Source organism: Polistes canadensis, unplaced genomic scaffold, assembly GCF_001313835.1.
Source record: "Polistes canadensis isolate GaletaPanama2010 unplaced genomic scaffold, ASM131383v1 scaffold_89, whole genome shotgun sequence".
In the NCBI taxonomy this organism is placed as follows: domain Eukaryota; kingdom Metazoa; phylum Arthropoda; class Insecta; order Hymenoptera; family Vespidae; genus Polistes; species Polistes canadensis.
The window spans coordinates 284,206-306,666 of record NW_014569636.1 but is presented as its reverse complement, the minus strand read 5'-3'; the positions used below and the strand labels follow the sequence as shown (position 1 = coordinate 306,666).

Sequence of the window (22,461 nt, the reverse complement as noted above, 5' to 3'; positions counted from 1 at the left end):
TATCGCGTATTATGCAATCACTGCACGATTTCTTTTTCTTCTTCTTTGATTGTGAGAGCAGTTATTGTTCTCTTGTCAGTTACTTTCAGAGTACCCAAAATAATCTTACTGGTAGCAGTAACCACTACTATCAGGGGCTAATAACGATAATAATTATAGAGAAGAAGAATATAAAATCATGATTGTAATAAGAAAGGAATAGTAAACAACAGAAATGACTAAATGCATCTGCAATGAGTGTCATTTAAAATCGTACAACGTTTACCTTTACTCAAATTTTTCCTTGAAAATGATTAGTATAGTGCAGCGTACGAAATTACGATTACCCCAAGAGTTTTAAAATGATATAAATATAATATGATGAATTTCATTGACTTACCATTAGATTCTAATAATTCGAACAAGAATTGGATAAATATGCAAGATTTTCAGGGATACCCCTCGAAACATTAAACGAAAGTTGTACGAAACATGGATATAACATTTCCTTATGTAATATCTAGTTTACGTAATTTTGATAGGGTGACTACGAAACTCGTACTACGACTACGAGTTTACGTAGCATTACTTTAAACTATCGATTTAAGAGATACTTTTTTTTTTTTAACACCCGTAACATTTCTCGAATATCCTATTTACCTATCTTTATATATCTTTGACTTTTAAAAAGAGAAAATGATATGTTATGTTGACACACATCCAAAATTTGAATGTATATTAAAAGTTAATAAAATGAAGATTTTTTTCTCAATTCACCCTTCCCCCGGATGAATATAATAAATACGTAAAATACTTCATTCGATGTTTTCTATTTCAGAATACAAATCTGGCGTATCTTATTTCCATACTTATTTCTCAATATTACATTCAGGTTTTTGCATCAAGATTCCGTAATGCTGTTCCTTTTATAGCTCTAATCCATCTTGAAAGACAAACTCTATCGGATTTAGATCTTATTTTGATAATGGTAATATAAAACAAGGGTGGGAATAGGTAGGAGGTAGAGGTGTTGGGGAAAATTCTATCATTTTTCTCGTTTCATGTAGAATAATAATAATATTTGAATATGTAATATCGATGAGGTGTTTGTCGGTGATATACGAGGCGAGGCACCATGAAGGAAGGATAACGGGATCAGGATGCATAATCGGCTAGCGAGGCCGAATATTAATCGAAGAAGGGGCAGAGAGGCAGGATATAGGAACCGCATTACTTCGAATAACTATACCGGGATCGGGATCGAGACTAACATTGGCATCCTTGACGTATGGGTGGTATGTAACACCCGCTACCATGATCACGCACCATTGTACTTCTCTCTGTTGCAATTCTACCGTTATCCGGAAGGCATTTCTTTCTTTGCTGACCGGTAATGCACTTCCTGTATATTTGTGATTTATCGTAAGCTTTTTGTCGCAAACCTAACTCGTCAATTTAAAATACGATCAACTTGAATTTATATATACAAATGAAAATTAAAATATCGCTACGGATTTCTCGAAATAATTAGCACAATGATTTCGCATGCATTACGAAAATCTACGATAACGACGATGATGCGAATTTAAGAAAAATATTATACATAATTCATCGAACATTTTACAATCACTGGACGTTAAGCGAATTTATTTAAACAAAAAATGGAATCTATTAAAATACCGCACGATGTCGTGCCAAGGTCAAGACAAAAGTCCTTCCGCGTAGATTCTTTATACCAAGTAAGAGTAAATAAGTAAGTAATGCCCTTCTCTGCTCGCTTCAAACGATTTATTCGAGAAACTGGATTAAACGGAGCGAGAAAGTTCCGTTGTCGTCGAAAGCGTCTGGCATTAACATGCGTGACCACCTTGTTCGAAATCGTCCTTGGTCTTTCCAAGAACAAGCTGAACGCGTCTCGCCCGATCGGTATTCCGTCTGTAAACCACGAGAAAATCTCTTTCAACTTACATTTTTATCGATTTTTTTCATCGTCCCACATTTTCGTACGTAAATCCATACGTGATTTTCATTTCGTCCGCCATTTTGGTTCCTCCCTTTCTTCCTTCCTTCCTTCCTTCTCGTTTCTTCTCTATTACAACGTCTCTTTTATTTCACAGCCATGATTTTATGGTAAAAGTATTTGTTTTTTTTTTTGTATAATTCACCTCGCAGGTAAGGTTCGATTCATCCGAGCGCCATTCAAATGCAGACATTGACAAATATGGTGTTTGCATCGACACCTCGGACGACGAAGTCTATTGTTATCTTAATTATACGACCATTATGATAAACTCGCGCATTTTTTAATGTCCATACGTGTTAACTCCTCATGGGAATTTCGCTGTTGCATAAAACATATACTTTGTTTTAGAAATGAGAATTGTAAATTATCATCGGTCGCCTCCTCTTCTCTTGATCGTTAAGTAATATCGCCTTGTGAAATATAACCAGTCAATTTGTGATAGAAATGATAATATTTGAGAGACCCATTTCTATTTAAAATTTCATCCGATAATAATCGTTTCCTATATTATAATCTATCTCGTTTATAACGTTTATCTCTTACGTTGTAGAATAATAATAATAATAATGATCATACCGATTTCTAAATCTAATTAGAAATAAATATTAGCCTTTGCCCGGAAAAATAAGTTTCGTGTGCCGATTTTATTTAATAGATAAATAATTATCGTATTTTTTTTTGTTGAATGTTTGAATCGGAAACCTATCCGCGATTTGCATTCTACGGAGATTTCAATGCGTGCATAAATGCTATATAGCATGTCAGAATTTGGAATAAGTTAATATACAACAAGCAGGAGTATTATTTGGGGTATAAAAAAGAAAAAAAAGGAATCTAAATTTCGATTTGATTTCGAGCAGAAGGAAATTGATTGATTAATTCGGGGGGCCGCAAACGCGCCGTTAAGTCTCCGGATGGATGGCATTTTGTGCGGAGGCCGAAAAATAAAAGGACGGACGGGTACCTGGGTAGAAAGAAAAGGTGGTGAGGAGTCAAGAGAAATAGAAAGAAGGATGGGAGGGGGTTTGGGAAGGTATAGTACAGCAATATGGTACAAGATAGGTCTTTTCTCGAAGTAATGCGAAGAAGAGACAAACGATGAGGAGGTGGAAGGTAGGTGCAAGGAAGAGAAGGAGGGGCAATTGGTGGAGGAAGGGCACGACACGTGACCGATGCCTGATATAAAGTTGGAAATCGAGGAGACGCGAACACAGAAAGATCTCTTTCTCTTAGCTAACCAAGTGGAGGTGGTGTCTGCACAGTAGTGACTTCCTTACATTTACATCACAATTACATTAGATTCACGTATTTGGTATTATTCATTATTTTTTAAACGCGAAGACGAATACTCCTGGAGCACGCACGAACGAACGCAAACAACGAACACGCTTTATTCCTTAAATCAACATGAGGACGTACTACGTGATAGCCGCCATACTGATCGCCGGTACGTAAATGAATGAACAAAATCAAATGTGCATCGATTCAAAATCCATTGGTATTACGCGACGTGATTCTATCTAATGGATTCATTCAATTATTTGGTTTTTCGCGCGCGATTTTTCATTGGGATTCGGTGGTAGTGATAACGGACACGGATGAAAGTGTGTGATATGCATGTGAACTAGCGCGAACAATGTACTCACCCCCGTCTATTTATAACACTCGCCATAGTTTTATTTAGTTCTTTCCCCCCTTGTTCCTTTAATTAATAACTTATCGGATATTGTCGGACTTCAATGATTAGTTTCCTTCTCGGCTGATTCAATTTTTTTTTCTATTTCCAATATTTAACATTATTTTTTCACGTTAAATGATTTATTTAATATTTCGTGTAGTGTTTCGTTTTTATTCATTTAAATAAGATAGATTTTTTATATCGTTTGATTTTTGACTTTTTCGCTACAATATGGCGTAGGATATATTGTTTGATTATTTTCGGACTAGTCGAAATAAATTTAGGATTTCTTCAAAATTATTTATCTTATGTTTTATAAAAAGAAACATTTGGGATCCAGAGGATTAACTTTATTACCATGCTATAATAATAATAATAATAGATGTTCTTCGTGCAGCGCAGCATCATCACACTCGTTAAGTCGTTAGCCTACTTACTTTTTATGAATATCATTCAAACCCACTCGATTAATAAACGATTAACTAGTAAGTAGAATTATGGAAATTTCAAAACCTTCGGTAGAACTAATCATTTTTTTGGTATCCTATAAGTATATCCAAATATATTACATTGTTATAGTTGACTTTATTAGAAATTTGTAATACTTCATATTTAAATAAAGAAAAAAATATTAAAAAATAAATGATATAATAAATATTGCAAATTATATATATGAAAAGAAAATGAGAGAAAAACATTTCTTCTCTTAAAACAAAAAAAGAACATAACCAATCGATCGCTCGCACCTAAAGAAAACTGTGAATAAAAATAAAAAAACGAGAGACCAAGAGGAAAGGGGAAAAAAACAACGTAATGAAAAAAATCAAAGAAATTACGAATAAAAAAAAGCGGAAGATAAGAATAACGATAAAACGATAAAGCAAAGTAACACGAGTAGTTAATGCCGTGAAAATTGAAACGCTTCACGAATGACGGAGAAAGTTTTTCGATTCGTCTGTAAAAGACCACACCTTCATTTTTAAACGGCATTGACGTTAGTGCAAGAAAAGAAAAAAATAGGGGGGAAAAAAGAAAGAAAGAAAAAGCATGGGGGTGGGGAGGAAAGAGCCAACATAAATTTGCGACACAAGAAACATGTAATTCGTGCGAAAGTCGAACTCCTTCCCTTTCCTTTAACATACGAGGATAACCTTGGCCCGGATTTTAACTCATCCCTCTCTCTTTGATTTTTATAATCGTCCAACCATGCGAGAAGATCAAGGATAATATTTCTTAAGTAGGAAATTTAATATCCATCTAGGTAACTTATTAAAATAATTTCAAAATAATATCAACGAAACGAAATCTTATTGCGGAAGTTTCTAATGCTATTGAAGCATGACGAAAATCAAGAAAAATACAGGAAATCGGTCTAGTCGGGGCTAATCGTCGTTTAGAAAAGTATAAAAATAGGAAAAAGTAATGCACGTGTTTTCGAACGTATAAACGAACATGTAAAAACATCCAAGATCTTACATACATATGATCTTTCTCTAACTTTTTCTTTTGAAAACTATGAATACGTCGGTTGTTTGTACATGGCATATATGCATAGTACAGAAGCACGGTAGTTGCTTTTATATTTGTATACGTTGAACGAATGAAGAACATAGAACAGAAAGGAGTGAACGGGATGCTGGAAGGGTCCAGCAGTACCACCACTACCATTACCAGTACCACCAACAGCAATTCTGTTATTGCTGCACAGGCTGCTCCGGGTATCCGGCTGGCTCTGGGCCCAAAGTGAAAGCGTCTGGCGAAAGTCAGCTCGTATCCTTACATAACGCATTCATATTTATTCGGCCATCGTATGTCGCCAAAAGGACTATTTATTCCGACACATTATCCCAATTACGGACTCTAATCATTACCGTTACCCTTGAAAACATATTTTATTCTCTTTTCCGAGAGATTACCTAAATAAGAAATTAAAATAGAAATAAATTCGCGTATTTTCGCAACCTGCGAATGATATTTTAATATCAGACCGTAATAGTTTGATCAAATCATTTTGTAGAATAATTTCAACGCAAATTGCTGGCCCATTGAAAATTTATTATAATAATTAGTAGTAGTTATATATAGGAATGGGAATTCCAAAATATTAACTTCCTGGATGAAATTTTCTCATTTCGAGAAGGGATTTAAGTTTACGTTTAATACTATCTAATTATTGTGTTCACCATTAGTTCATTCTCTTCCGAGGTTTAAACCGAGCGAGTTATTTGACGAGCGATAGAAACAAAAGCCTGGAATTATATTAAAATAGGATCTGTCGACAGAGTCTAGACGACAGGGATTATCCGTAATTTAGAATTCTTCTTCATCTTAATAACCGCAATCTCTACATTGGGGTTGGTTGGGATTTATTTCTCTTTTCTTTTCCGGACAGAAATCTTATTTCCTAAGAAACGAGAATTAAAATCATGCTGATAGGAATAATAGAATCGAGAAAGAAATAATCAATGAAAGATAGAAAGAGAGATAGAGAAAAAGAAATACGACTCCGTGTTTGCCTGCGTAACATCAGGATGATGGTTTAACGAAACCAGTTTCTGAGTTGAGAGCGAAAGTAATCTGTCAGTCGAATAAAAAAGGTCCCCGGCCTTCGCGAATTTAAAATGAGATATCGAACAAACAGATTTCATCATTCCAATTATTTCGTCGAAGATTAATCGAAAGTTTTAACTTTTCAACGGGCAATTATCATAACTTATACGATTAATAATGTAACATTTGAAACTGGGCTTCGACGTCCTAGCCCACCTTGTGTTTTTTCTCATTGTTAATTATTTTGTTTTTATATCGAAACGACAAGGACAGTTCCCTCCCTTTCGTCTATCGAAAAAACTGCACTTAGGAATCGTATAATTCGATCGATCATATTTTGTTGATGAAATTTTACAGGAAGTAACGGCCAGGAAAATTTCAAATGTCCCGATGACTTCGGTTTCTACCCACATCACATATCCTGCGACAAATATTGGAAGTGCGATAATAACGTAGCGGAATTGAAAACGTGCGGGAACGGTTTGGCTTTCGACGCATCCGACAGTAAATTCCTTACCGAGAATTGCGATTACCTGCACAACGTTGAATGCGGTGAAAGAACGCAATTGGAACCACCGATCAGTACGCCCCATTGTTCTCGTCTTTACGGTATCTTCCCGGATGAGAAGAAATGCGACGTATTCTGGAATTGTTGGAACGGAGAAGCATCCAGATATCAGTGCAGTCCTGGACTTGCTTACGATCGCGAAGCCAGAGTTTGCATGTGGGCCGATCAAGTACCCGAATGCAGAAACGAAGGTAAACGCATAAACATATTAAACCCTATAGTTTTATATTTATTCGTCGAATTGAAATTTGCCATGCAAAAATAAAAAATATTATAAAATCGGAAAAGGATCGATCGTTGCAGTAGACAAAAATTCTCAAATTTAATCACTTCGGTCTATGAACAGTAGTTGACATATTCTAAAGAAAGATTACTCCTCTCTGTGATTTAGCCTTTTAGAAAGATTCTCAAATGTCACGTCGTGTAACATATGTAAGAGAACATACTGGCGCGTGCAAGCAAGCGCATAAGGATATTCTGCAGTTTGACCTACCTTCTTCTTGTGGTAATAAGTAAACAGGGAATAGACTTTAATACTCGACTACGTTCTAACTTATTTGCTTTTTAACTAGATCTAGATTATAAGTTGATAGTGTAGTTAGTTTTGAGTATAAATGAGAAGAGATATGTATATACAGCGATATTACATTGAACAGAGGTCGCGGGAGGTTTCACGTGTCCAGCCGCAGGTGAAGTGAGCGGAGCATCCGGCAGCTTCAGCAGACACGCCCATCCTGAGGACTGTAGAAAGTATTACATATGTCTCGAGGGTATTGCTAGAGAATATGGTTGTCCGATTGGTACCGTCTTCAAAATCGGCGATGCCGATGGTAGCGGTGCTTGCGAAGATCCTGAAGATGTTCCAGGATGGTAAGTTACAAATCATTTATGCAATTAGAGATTTCTATGCAAGAGATTTATCTCCCTACTCGTCGTTAAACTTTTATACCTTCGGTCTTTCTGTGTATGCCTATCTGAAAGTAAGCCACGTTATATACAACATTTATCGTTTACTTTTCGCTCGATCCGAACACCGTATATACTACTTACTTTCACCGTATTAACTTGATCTAATTCGCGATGTCGAGTACAAGCCAATCTAGTTTGTCTGGGTATATGTATGTCCTGGTAATAATCTACCATACCAAATGTCAATCCCTTTGTTACTGCATATCCTTAACGCTTCAATATTCTGTTGTGTCGCAAATAAAATTAAGAACACTGTTTAAAGGGATTTTATTTGAAATCGTTATAATATATTCGTTCATTTGTTGTATTATGTTATTTAATCTGCACATTCACGTAGCATGCATCATGCATTATTCCTATACCTATACCCCCCCACCATGGGTTGAAAACAGTTGTGATATCGGTTTCGATTTTTTTTTTTTAAGTAATGATACAACAACTCTGTTATGGATATAACAGTTCTTGGCCATATCGACTTCAGTTTTGATTCTTAAGAAATAACGTTATATCAGTTCTGTATTTGTTCCATAACTTTTCGGAACTGTCGTTTCAACCCTTGCTTATACCATAAGAAAAAAAAAAAAAGCGCGCGCGCACACACAAAACACGTGTCGGGTCGAATTGCACGCGCATGTATTTAACCGTTGGATATTTTTCCATTTTGCTTCACAGCGAGGATTACTATGGTGACTTGGACCTAAAAAGCATCAGGAAGAGCGAGTTACTCGCTGGAATCCAAAGTTCTGGCGAACCGAGGAAACCATCTCAAGGCAAACCTAGACCCGCACCGATACCTGCGAGGCCATCCGCACCTCTCCAGGAATAATTCTTCTAAATTACTCTATCAATTTGTTTTTTCTTTATTATTTCTTTCCATCCAATTCCCATTCCCCTTTTCCAACACTTCCTACTATTTCTTTCGTTATTTTATTTGATCCCTTTTCTCACAAGTTCCATTGATCTTCTTTATCTTACGGTCACAACAACCCCCAAACACCTCCACACTCTTGCTCTCGGCAGCATCAACATTCAGAAAAGAGGAACATGTGGTTCCAATATGGAAGCATTGTCGCGTTTTTTAATTGAGAACGAACATTAGCCCCCTACTACCCCCACCAACCTGCTCAAAAAAAGAAACAATAGCTTTCAAGTGTTGTTTAGTTGAAATCGCATTTCTCTTATTCTAATTCGATCGGGCACGATTCTTTCTCGTAGCCGAATTTCACAATCGAATGTTAAATAGATTTCAAAAGATCCGAAATTATATCTTGAGGATCTTTGTGGTCACGATCAGGTTGACCTTCTTCGATCGACGTACAATACGGTTTTAATAAATCGGCCAACTTTAACGCGAAAAAACGAATTACGATAATGGACACTTGATGATAATAATGACGATGATGATAATGATGAGATGATGAGGTTGTTTAAATGATATGTTGTAGAATTTTGTCTCCTAACGTTTTTACAAATAATTTTTAATGAATTTGGTTGCACACGTTATATACGAGTCTCTTTTAATGTAAATTATTCGAATGTTGGCTGTGAATCATCGTTACCGAATGGTTCAATAATTGATTGAATTTAGTGCAAAGTTATTATCCGAAGTGCCGATCGGTTTAATATCTATTTCGAATTATTCAGAATTATTATATATTTCTCTCTTTATATTATCTTTCTTTATATTTTTCTTAACATTTAAATTTAATCGATATTAAACTAATTCGCACTTCCAATAAAAGTCTCGGCAGATTTAAAGATTTTCTCTTTCGTTTTATCCACATTATTTGGACAAAGTTAACAAGACAAATAATAATATTACACATTTATCCTAATTTTATCTATCTTTAGATAGCGTTCATTGACCAAACGATTGCCAAAAATAATATTTCATATTGGCCCGAGTTCGGTCTATAGTTCGCTTTTAATTACAAGCTACAAAATAAAATCGCCGACTTGTATGTTTTATAGTAAAATTGAAAACGTGTAAATAAAAAAAAACATTCAAGAAAATACGATTATAGTTATGATATATTTTTCAATAGGATATTCTCAACCTTTTGCGATCCGATTTTTTAATAAAAGTCGGCAAATTCATTATTGAAGAAATCTATTCGTGAAAATAATCATTAGAAGAACGGATCGTAAATTGTTAACTCACTCTCTCTCTCTCTCTCTCTCTCTCTCTCTCTCTCTCCCTATTTCTCTTTTTCTCTTGACCTAATTTCTATAATGTTGAATGCTAATATCAATTAATGTAGCTTACATTTCACTTAAGTTACTTTCAATATCCTTTTCTCCTGTATCTTCCTATGTTTGCACGCACCTTGAACATTTGTAATTTAATACCGATCTAATAACGATGCCATATATATATGTTGTGTTGTCTTTAAAATTTATAACGTACTCTGTTAATAACTACTATCGGTTGTTTATTATATTCTTTATAATTTACATGAAAAAAAGAAAGGGGGTAACAATACTCTCAAAGTAAAATTATAGAAGTTTTCTTAACATTTATGTGAGTACGGTCAAATACACATGGGTCAGAGTATTTCTTAATATTTTTAATTAATATTCTAAATAAATGATCACAGTATTTACAATAAAAAAAATATTCATACATAATAATTATGCTTGGCTAAGAAGAAAAATTAAAAAAATTCATTTCGTGATTTATATATTATAAAATGAATCATAAAATCAATTTTTTAACTTATCCATTATAATAATTATTGCTAAATATACTGACCATTTATTTAATAAAATATTAATCAAAAATATTCAAGAAATACTAATCGAATAAATAGAAATATAATGAAATTTTAAATTCCAATCAATTTGAATTAAAACCATTTACTTATATATCCCATAAGAAGCAAATAATTATAACACAATCATATAAACATATCATGATGGTGGTGAATTTCTCAGCGAAGACTACTATCGAGGCGTGGACTTAAAGGCTCTACGTAAATTAGGATTCAAGAAATAAAGAAGAATATTGAAATGTTGAAAGGCGACAAGAGTGGACGTATCTGGGGGATAGTCGCTACGTCGTAAACCACCGAATTCGCAGTGATATTCTTTGTGTTTCATCTTCTGTATATATAGTACAATAAAAAAGATTTCATACGTATTGATAACGAATTTAAAAAACGTATGAAAGTTAATCTATATATATAATATAATATACTTATGATGTATATTAAATTATTACGTTGCTGCATAATTTCTTTCGGATACTTATACCAAACTTTATCATTATGATAAAAATTCTTTTGTATAATTGACAAGCTGCCTATCGAAAATGGAGACAATTTGTAGATATTGTGTAACGACTAATATATAAATAATTATTAATTAAATACGTACTATTTTTTTTCTATTTTCAAATTACATTAATTAATCGTTCGTTCTATTTCAAATCGTGATCAAAATTATGCAACAATTTAATATCAACTATCGGACTATTTTTATTCGGTGCCTGCCTTAAGTGTTTTAATTTATAAAAAAATAAATTAATATACTAAGAAGATTCTCTCAATAATTGATTACGTTTATTCACTTGTTTCTTTCTTTCTTTTCTTTCTCATTTCTTTTTCGATGGCTATATATTATAATAATCTATTTAATATATATAATCATAAGTGTATATAAATTAGAATCTATATAGTACATACTACTGTAATATTTATTGAAATATTAATGACTTAACGTTAATCAAAATTTAGTTTTTTTAATTGAATCTACCGTAAAAATAATATTCTTATTATTTAATGATAACAAAGGAAAACAAGATAAAAATAATTACAAATACATTCTCAACAAATTTGAAATATTAGTTAAGAATTTGATCGAATTCCGAGATTAAACGTACTCGTTCGTTTGCTATTTTCACAGCCGTCTATGTGTGAGTTAGCGTGCACATATTGCACCATTAAAGTGCGCTTGCATGTGAACCATCGTGTATCAAAGGATCAACAAATATATCTAGGTAATATTTTACATTCGATCTTCGTAATATATACCAAAATTCCATAAACAAGATAACAACGTTTATCTTAAGAATAAATTTGTTCTTTTTTTCGGAGAAAATATCGTTGTCATTGTTTTCAAAATTGTTTTATAGATATAATCAATCGAAGAGTGCTTTCATTTTTAATACAACATTCAAAGAAATTTAACACTGAATATTTAGATAATTCATTAATAAATTATACCTACAAAACTGCTATTTATTCCGATAATAAAATATCAATTGTTTGATTGAGATCTAAGCAGAGTGTCAAAGTAAAACCAAATGTAATAAATTGCAATAAATTTTCAATTATAGCAGATTTGTAAACTTTATTCGGATAACAAAATACAACGTATGCAAGTTAGTTGTATTTATTTATCACAATTAAATATCAATTCAATTTTTTTACAATTATTGTAAAATAGTAGAATAAATAGTAGTAGAATATATATATATATCTCTATTCTTTATTGTTATCGTTTCGATTTACTTTTTATCCTATTCTATAAGAAATCAAAAGAGTTTACATTTGATTTTAACTATTGCTCTGTATTTGAAGTTTTCTAAAACTAAGCGATAGAGATATATATGTATACATTATAAATTAATAGAACATACAGGGTGTACCATCGCTTATAGGAAACCCTGTATAAATTAACAGAAATTTTGTTTAACAATAATTAGCTTCACTTTACTTAGTCTAAATCAATCTGTAAATATTCAAACTTTTACATATTTCTACATTTCAAGAAATCTGCTTCATAATTTATAATCTTAAATACAGCGTAAAATATATATATATGATTTTTAAAAGAAGTTATTAAAATAGTATATTAAAATGAATATTTATGTAAATCTCATTTTTATATCATTTAAATTATATATATATAGTGCTAATTTACATAAAAGCAATTTAGATTTTCAGCTATCGCGTAAATGTAATTTTCTAAATATAATGTAATAGATCACTATATACGATGAAAGAATTAATAGTCTTTCCCACAAATTACTCATGCTACGATTTACTTTTTATCAGACAGATTGTCTTTACGGATTGTCATGAAAACAACAGATAGATAAAATAATAAAAACATATCTAAAATTGATAAAAATTACACTACTTTCTTAGTATCCTGAAAATTTAAAAAAACAAAAAGAAAAAAGAAAAATAGAGAAATTTTTGTGCACAAATGAGACTTATACAAAGCTTAATATTAAATTATAATATACAAGTATATTGCCTGTGTGTGTGTGTGTGTGTGTGGACATAGATTTATTTCTAATTTTATGTAGTTGGAAAAATTATGTGGAATGGCGCATACTTTCTTAATCCATCACATAACGATGATCACGTATACACTGATCTTCACAAAATATGTCCAACGTGTTTCCATATTAGATGCACATGATTAACCGTGCCGAATCTTGATGTCATGTTTTTGGCTTTTCTCTTTTTTCATATCCACTCCGGAATGATCACAATGGTTACAGTGAATAATGATGTAGTAATTTTAATGCGAAACAGCTTAGTATCTACAAATACTGCTGCATAAGATTTAACAAACCTCATCGTTTCTTGGACTTCTTGGATCATTGTAGAAGTACACTTGCTTTCAACTTTAAAAGTACTCCTTACAAACTTGTAAAGTTTGTATCGACGACATGTCTCTTTTACAAATGTTATGTTTGTAAAGTATTCGAATTTTTAAGCGGTTTATATCCCTAAAAGGAAAAATTAATCAAACTAAATTTGTGTATATTATAAGACCTGCCTTTTTCTTTCTTTTTTTGTTCTTTTTTCCTTACAATTAAGATTACAAATTTACATATTTACATGCATTGCTAAATAAAATATTGCTCTTTCATTAGAAAATTACTATGATAAAGTTATTGTAAAATGATTATTTTATGAAATATTTGTATAAACGATTATCATTAAAGATTATCTTCATATGCGTGTATATTCTCATTTCGTAATAAAATAATTTCAAATATTTCGTAAGATAATCAATTTACGAAATTGTTGATATAATATACTTTTATTGTTAATAGTAGTTGCATTAAATGATGCAATTTATATTTATTGGTAGTTCATGCTGCCATAATAAGGCGCTCGTACACTTAAATGTTTGCTTTCTGGTCTTACAGCATTGTTAAATGAATCCCGCAATCGTTCTGTAAACGTTTTATATTCCATCTCTGGGTTATTCTGGCCAAAATCAAAATCCGCTACTTCAACAGTGAATCTCGCTCTACTTTGGATGTAATACGCCACACCAAAAACTATTAGAACAACAGCAACAAGAGTACAGGAAACAGGAACGACTATTACCGAGAGTTGTGGCTTTGGTGTTACTGAAAAATAATGCAAATAGTAAACACATCATTATTTTAAACTTAAATGAAGAAAATAAATTAATAATGGATTTAAAAAAAGAAAAAAAGATATGCATACCTTTGTAAACAGTTATAGTTTTAGGATAAATTTGTTTAGTGACGTCGTTGTTTAATATAACCAAAATTGTATATTCGGTAGGTTCAAAGAAATAACGAACGATAGAAAAATTACACGATTGCAGGTGATCAGCATATTCGCACGTCTCATTACCGGTTACGTTATATTTTCCTTGATGAAATTCTAAGCATTTATAAAATGGTCCTGAACCATTACAAGTCACATTAAGAGACAACATGTCCCAGGGTTGAATCCAATCAGTACCCTTGATTGTGATATTTGTTATCGGTGCTATAAAGTAATTAAAATAAAAATTAATCCAACTTATAATTGTTACTTCTAAAATATTACTTAGTATACTTGCCTTTAACAAAAATTTGTTTCGTAAAATAACCATATGTTTTATTAGGATCAGGAGGTATAATAGACGTATTTAGACAAACGTATGGAAATGAAATATTGCTATGATTTGGCATAGTTGAATTAATCGCAGGTGCATTTGTCATAGATGTTGCTTGGGTTGTATTTATATGTGATACAGTTGTAGGCGATATTGTAGTTGTCGATAGAGCAAGACTCGTATTGGCATTTATTAAAGTAGTATTTGAAGTCGAATTTAAAGACGGTACAGTAGTTGCGACTGTAGTTGTGGTGGTTTGGATAGGTTCGTACGATGCAACAACTAAAGCTGCGATACCATGAGACACATCAACATTTGTAAAATTATAAACAAAATTTAGATCGTTAGTTTGTCCGTAATTTTGACAATCGATAAACCAGTAAGTCGATACAGACGTTGCATTTTCTTTTATAAAATCATAATCTCCTTTACGTATATCTATACTGAATTGTGTTTCCAATGAGGATGAAACAAACTCTTCGCTCACTGTCTTATTTGCTTGCGATACCGTTAAGTTGCCATTGAGAAGTGCTATATATAAAATATAATAAAAGTTAATATAAATTAATATAAATATAAATTTATATATATATATATATATATATCTATCAATGTTATAATACTTACATGTAACTTCAAAACTTATGCGATTACTGGTTGCATTCTTCCAAAAGATAATAAAAAGTACTTCAACTGTTACTTCGACTTTATACGTTCCTATAGAATATTTCTCTCTGGGATAACTCAAGTTCCAATACGTAGTAGTATTCCATGTATCCCCTACCTAAAAAATTGTTTTCATAATTTATAATAAATACAAGTTATTCACACACATTATATATACAAATTAAAATACTAACAACACTTCTATGAGGTATAAGAGCATCATCGGTCCACTTATATCTGAATGGACCAGATGGTCGGGATCCATCCGGATTGTACAAATCTGCTTTGATTGTAATCGTACCATCTAACATAACAGGACCATTGTGCGATAAGATGACATGCATCGAAGAATGAACTGTAACATCAAACATAACAAAATAATTAATCAAATATTCATTGCATAAAAGAAATCATAGAAAATATTACAATATTAATGTAAAGAGATAAATGAAATAAGAAAATATAAAAAAAAAAATAAACATTAACAATTGCAATAACTCAAATTCGATGACAAGTTGAAATCCATTGTTATTTTTAAAATAATTAATTACATGACATTTAAATAAATAAAAAATAATAATAATAATGAGATTTTACCTAACGAAAAACAATAAATAGTCCAGACAAGAATGCAGCAAGAATATGAAGCTTGCATTCCGCACATAACTACAAAATTGTCACATTTATATAGAATTTATTTTAATCGTCGTCAGACCGTCCTCGTAACACTGCAAGATCACTTATGCGTTTATCACTATATGGTAGCCATTTATAATCTGATGTTTCTTACTGATTGGTTAAATCTTCTCAGAAACACCAATTGCATTGAATGTTTAGCTCACGCAGAAGCACGCATACCTTGATCCTAATACACGCATGCACTTATAATAAATACTAATATATCCCCTTGTAAAATACTTTAAAATGTGCGTACTAAACTTTACGTCAATTGCACTGTGGGAACAAAACGTGACTTCTAAAATGCATTAATAAACACCAATAAACATACACTTTCTGTCTACGAACTCACTGATTGGTTGATTCGGTGCATCCAAATTTTAGATTTAGATACAAGAACTCCTACACATTATACATTGATAAAGGACATTTTAATAATAGTTACAAAATTTATAAATTATATCTAAAATCATATTTCATTAATTTTCTAATTATATATATATATTGTACGAACTTAAATAACGTTTGTTAACATCCATCGGTAAGTTTATTTTATTTCCTATTAATATACACTGAGATGTTTTAAGTTTGGTTAGGTTTCTCTTCTTTAACGACATATACAACGCATTTTTTGCATCAATTGCACACACTTTGATTATTAATAACTATTATTATTTGTCACACAAGTTAACATATAAGTAATTATATTTATTTAACAATTCTAATATCTTATTTTTCGATGAAATATGTGTGTATATTTCTAGAAAAATTCCTATCGATTTATAAATATATATTCAATGTCAAATTTAACACGAACTTTTTGGGCAACTTAAAAGATATGTTCTAAAATAAACAAATATTTATAATGTTTTAGTGTATTTGAAGAATTCATTATAACAAACGATTATTACTACGAGGGATACTTCAATGACCAAAGATAAAAAGGTTTTTATATTATATCTATGATATTGTATTTCATCATCTGTGTTGTATATATTGCTCCATCAAATTCTAGTTTTTTAATACATCTTTAATATGTATATGTGTATATATATGTATATGCAAATTCCATCTTCAATAGATATAAATTTTGTTATATAAAATTTCATTCTGTTTAAAAAATATGTTCAGTTATATGCCTAAGCTTTTGTAGAATCATTGTACTTAAATTATAGTTCTTTATATTTAAGCAAGTTTATTAAAGCAGTGTGTCCTCGTAGTAGAACCTTACAATTGCTAAAAATTACATATCGATGTTAGAAAAAATAAACACATTATAAAACTCTTAGCATTCACTTTTATATTGAAATTATATTCCAATAATATTTGTAGTTTTCACATCATTAATGTATTAGGTGTAGCAATTAATTCGGTACTTTGTTAACAATTATTTACATTAAAACGAGAGTTATAAATAATTTAATATCAAAGCACCGAATTGCTACATCTAATATTTTTCTTACTTATAGATATTAGTAGAAAATGTTGACTCATTGCTTCTTTTATGATTTCAGTTGTTCCTGCATGAAGTGCACTGTGTGTCTACAATCTCTTCCCGATAAAATTGCACAATATTTTTTAATTAATTTGCTGTATTGTATAAAGCATAAGACGTAAATGGCTGCTTATATCAATCGTACAATATCTATGATTGGGGGAGAAAATCAACTTCGATCTACTGATATTAGAACTGATCATTCTCCTCTACAGATTTTCGTTAAAGCTAAGAAGAAAATAAACGACATATTTATTGAAGTAGATGACTATGTCCAAGAAACGGTTGGATTTATGGAATGTTAGTAATTTATATTCATACAAAACATATACTATAATGTCTTATATAATATTAATTACGACATATTGTTATTTTTGTAGCATTGCAAAATGATCGAAAGATCGTTAATGCAGAAGAAGTTTCTCGAGTCCAAAGTTATATTGATAAAGTTCGTGCGATAAGAGATGTTCTTAAAAGAGATCACATGAAAGTTGCATTTTTTGGAAGGTACTTATATTTAATTTGATTAAACCATATCGATTAGAAATAATACTAAATAAGTATAAATTGTAGAACGAGTAATGGAAAAAGTACAGTCATAAATGCAATGTTACGAGATAAGATTCTACCCAGTGGAATAGGACACACAACAAATTGCTTTTTACAAGTTGAAGGAGCTGAAAATGGAGAAGCTTATCTTATTACCGAAGGGTCTACAGAAAAACAACCGGTACAATCGGTTGGACAATTGGGTCATGCTCTCTGTAAAGAAAAATTATGCGAAAGTCATTTGGTTAGAATATTTTGGCCGAAAGAAAAATGTCTTCTATTGAGAGATGATGTAGTCTTCGTTGATAGTCCTGGAGTCGATGTTACACCTAATTTAGATGAATGGATCGATAAACATTGTTTGGATGCGGATGTGTTTGTTTTGGTTGCAAATGCTGAGTCCACTTTAATGGTTACTGTAAGTAATAGAAAAAAAACTATTTTTTCTATTTTCTTTTAATACATATTAATAACCAATGATTACTTTTTTAAGGAGAAAAATTTTTTCCACAAAGTATCGACTAAGTTATCAAAACCAAATATATTTATTTTAAACAATCGATGGGATGCATCTGCTTCCGAACCAGAATTCTTCGATCAGGTATCTACTTATGTATTTATTGCTAATGGTATTAATATATTATTTATATTTAATTTAATAATTTAGTAGTAGTAAAGTAGTTAGTATATTAATTTACAATCTGAACATATCGTATAGCCAGATTTTGGTTCAAGTAATACTCACAATTTATCCCATAGCTGGTCAAAGAACAAAAAGAGGTAAGTTGGCTTATCGTATGAATTTGTTTTAAACAAAACGATGTTATATGTTTATGTTCATAATGATTCCTTACAGTATTTAATAGTTTTTATCATGGTTGATCATTTAGATCATTATTTGCTGTACACAAAAGCACGTAGCATAAGAACGAACACTCGCAATTGTAAATAATTTTGTTATCCTTTTATTTCTATTTGAAAAAGTTACAAATGTTTGTAAGATTTAATTTTCCAATTGTTAACATGCATATGTCATTTGCGTAGGTAAGAGCTCAACATCAAGAACGCGCTGTGGACTTTTTATCAAAAGAGTTAAAGGTTTATACTCCCAAAGATGCTGAAGAACGTGTATTTTTTATTTCTGCTAAAGAAACACTTCAAGCTCGTATGCAAGAACAACGTGGTCAACCTGCTCATAGTAAGTTAGATTAAAAAAATATAATTGCAGATTTATTACCGTTTTTTTTATTATATTTTCTTGTACAGATGGTGCATTAGCAGAAGGTTTTCAAAATCGGTATTTTGAATTCCAAGATTTCGAAAGAAAATTTGAAGAATGTATATCGAAGTCCGCTGTTAAAACTAAATTCGAACAACATTCTCAACGCGGTAAACACATAGCAACGTAAGCAATTTATTAAAGTTATGTTTTTATTAAAATTTGTTAATAATGTCGTTAAGTAATGTCGAATTTTATTAGGGAAATTCGACAAACTTTAGATGAAATATTGGAAAAAACACAAAAGATGAAAAGTGAACAATTAAATATTAAAAAGGAAGTTCACGATAAATTAAATTTCACCGAACAACAATTAATATTATTGACGCAAGAAATGAAAGATAAAATTCATCATATGGTAGAAGATGTTGAACAGAAAGTATCCAAGGCTTTGAATGAAGAAATTCGTAGATTAGCTGTGCTCGTTGATGAATTTAGTGTTCCATTTCATTCAGAAGCACTGGTATTGAACGTATATAAACGTGAATTGCATACACACGTGGAACATGGTTTAGGTAATAAAAGGCTACTACTTTTTATATACATCTAAATTAAACAACAAACAATTTAGTAAATATAAAATATTAAATCAAATATTCATTAATTTGAAAAGGTTCCAATTTAAGAGCACGCTTGAGTACAGCTTTAGCATTAAATATGGAAAATTCGCAGCGTGAAATGACCGAAAGAATGGCAGGTTTATTAGCAGATAATAAGAAACAAGTTTCTTTAAATATTTTACCCAGACGAGCACCATTCGAAATCCTTTATAGATTAAATTGCGATAATCTATGCGCTGATTTCCACGAGGATTTAGAATTCAGATTTTCATGGGGTTTAACATCTATTATCAATAGATTTGCTGGAAAAAATAGTCAAAAACTAGCTATCTCTAATTATCCACAAGAGGTATGCATTAAAAGACAGATTTATTTGATTACTTTAAAGCGTTATGATAACTAATAAAATATTTTTAGATTCCACCTTCTATAACGTCGCCAACAGATAGCATTGATTCTATTAAATTTATATCAAATACACCAAACTTTTCGACAAATACAGACGATTGGTCATTAGCTACACGAGTAGCTATAGCTTCGATAACATCACAAGGCACAATGGGTGGTCTCATAATTGCTGGATTTGTAAGCAACAATTGAAGTAACATCGAGCACACAATAATATATAACATAAATTATCATTTTGTTTGTTATTTTAGATGTTGAAAACAATTGGATGGAGACTTATCGCTGTGACTGGTGCAATTTATGGTGCTTTGTATCTTTATGAACGATTAACATGGACTAATAAAGCAAAAGAAGCTGAATTTAAACGACAATACGTCGCACATGCTACAAAGAAATTAAGATTGATCGTCGATCTCACATCTGCTAATTGTAGTCATCAAGTACAACAGTAAGTTCGTGATATTTGTAATGCTAATAATATTTCAAGAACAAGAACAAAAAATATATAAATTGTCATTGACTTTAGGGAGCTTTCTGGTACATTTGCACGTCTATGTCAATTAGTGGATGAAACAACAACCGAAATGGATGCCGAGCTCAAAACTATCGCCAATACCATTCGAATTCTAGAAGAATCCTCATCCAAAGCTAAAGTCTTACGAAATAAGGCTAATTATTTAGCCAACGAATTAGATTTATTTAATGTCGCTTATTTAAAATCTCTAAATTGAACACATAGAGATAACGAATTATGTATTTTAACGTTTAGTTCGTCGTAGAAATATTGTGTTACATATTTTTTTAGAATTCATATAGGTATAAACAATTTTTAATGTTGTTCCTAATTTCAAACGATTGTGACTAAAAGTTATATTCTTTGAAGTGAACAAACACATATAGAAATAATTCAATTTAAATTATGATGCTTTAGATCTTTACAATAACTTATAACAAATAATTCAGATTTTTCTTTAGATACAAATGAAAACGATGAAACGCTTCTTATCTTTATAAATATTTAAAGCGGGTAGCTGTAATATGTTTAAGATTTATTTTATTGTTAGTCTAATTAATTATCTTTGTACATTTTGCGATGTGCAACGATTATTTTATCTATACAATATTAATATACGTTTACATATATAATTAAATATTGGTGCAAGCGTTATATAATGTTCTATACACATTGTGATTTCACTAAAAGATCTATTATTTTGTTATAAGTAAAAAAAAGAGAGAAAAACCAAACATATGCAATATATGTATATATATATATATATATCACATGAAAAAATGTACTCAGATTTATAATACAAATAAAGATTTGATTGTTGGATATATATTCTGCTCATAAATGGATAAACAATTAGTTAAACGAATAAACGAACAATAATAAAAAATAAAATTCTTATTATATTATATTTCGATGCTATAAATCGGCCCGTAAAAAAGTCGTACCACTTGTCCCACATTTACTTGTATTTAAAAAATATGATTTTTATAAAAGTTCAAATAAGATTGCAAATTTCTATTTCTATCACATAATAGACGAGACATTTCACGATGAGTTGGATTGCACAAAGAAAAACTTGCGGTCGTAGCTAAAATGCAACATGAAAGCAAAAGTATACTACTATTACTACTACTATTAAAGAATAAACGGTGAAACTTCTTACATAGATATATACATATTTCCAAACAACAATATCTGATTCAAGTGTTTGTATTCTTATTAAGATAAGTTTATAAATAGGCACACTTGGAATAACTTCGATCGTTTCCTACCATGACGGTGCTTCGTTTTTCTAAAGCTTCACATATGGAGGGTGAATGAATCACTATATATACGATTATAATTATCAGATAACAAAAAATTATACGCATTAGAAATGATTTTATATTAAATTCATATTCTCTCGATTTTCAATGAAACTTAATAATGAACAAATTGTAATCGAATAGAATTTCAGAATTGATTGTAAGATCATTCGATAATAAGCAATTATAGGTGTTAAGAAATTTGATTATACGGGTCGCGTCGTTATTTTCAAGTTCGTATGATTAATCGTTTCTATTTTATTAATCATGAACAAACACAAATGATTAATATTTAATCAGAAGTATATATATTCATAAATTCGCTTAATTGAATCGAATTAATGTTCGAACGTATCTCGGAAATA

General features: G+C 31.0%; 3 protein-coding genes across 6 annotated transcripts; 2 read left to right on the top strand and 1 right to left on the bottom strand.

The window, feature by feature from the left end:
* Positions 1-3,230: 3,230 nt before the first annotated feature.
* Positions 3,231-10,366, top strand: LOC106786976. Its single transcript, XM_014748919.1, has 4 exons — positions 3,231-3,449; positions 6,588-6,989; positions 7,455-7,668; positions 8,440-10,366. The coding sequence occupies exons 1-4, from the start codon at positions 3,410-3,412 to the stop codon at positions 8,591-8,593; spliced, it is 810 nt and encodes a 269-aa protein (XP_014604405.1). The 5' UTR covers positions 3,231-3,409; the 3' UTR covers positions 8,594-10,366.
* Positions 10,367-12,465: 2,099 nt separating this feature from the next.
* Positions 12,466-16,194, bottom strand: LOC106786975. The gene is made up of 7 exons (XM_014748918.1): positions 15,907-16,194; positions 15,504-15,664; positions 15,271-15,427; positions 14,608-15,174; positions 14,244-14,534; positions 13,935-14,143; positions 12,466-13,510 (listed from the first exon to the last, which is right to left on the bottom strand). Exons 1-7 carry the CDS (start codon positions 15,971-15,973, stop codon positions 13,469-13,471), a joined length of 1,494 nt encoding a protein of 497 aa, XP_014604404.1. The 5' UTR covers positions 15,974-16,194; the 3' UTR covers positions 12,466-13,468.
* Positions 16,195-16,235: 41 nt separating this feature from the next.
* Positions 16,236-21,425, top strand: LOC106786974 (transmembrane GTPase Marf). Of its 4 annotated transcripts, none has more exons than XM_014748913.1 (14): positions 16,236-16,528; positions 16,862-16,932; positions 17,502-17,782; positions 17,863-17,989; positions 18,056-18,449; positions 18,525-18,632; positions 18,791-18,811; positions 19,076-19,229; positions 19,298-19,436; positions 19,512-19,825; positions 19,924-20,219; positions 20,288-20,455; positions 20,530-20,726; positions 20,805-21,425. In XM_014748913.1, the coding sequence occupies exons 3-14, from the start codon at positions 17,605-17,607 to the stop codon at positions 21,007-21,009; spliced, it is 2,301 nt and encodes a 766-aa protein (XP_014604399.1). In that variant the 5' UTR covers positions 16,236-16,528; positions 16,862-16,932; positions 17,502-17,604; the 3' UTR covers positions 21,010-21,425. The 4 variants fall into 4 exon arrangements, with proteins under 4 accessions (XP_014604399.1, XP_014604401.1, XP_014604402.1 ...); XM_014748916.1 differs by having other exon boundaries at positions 16,396-16,528; positions 17,698-17,782; XM_014748915.1 differs by lacking the exon at positions 18,791-18,811.
* The last annotated feature ends 1,036 nt before the right edge of the window (positions 21,426-22,461 follow it).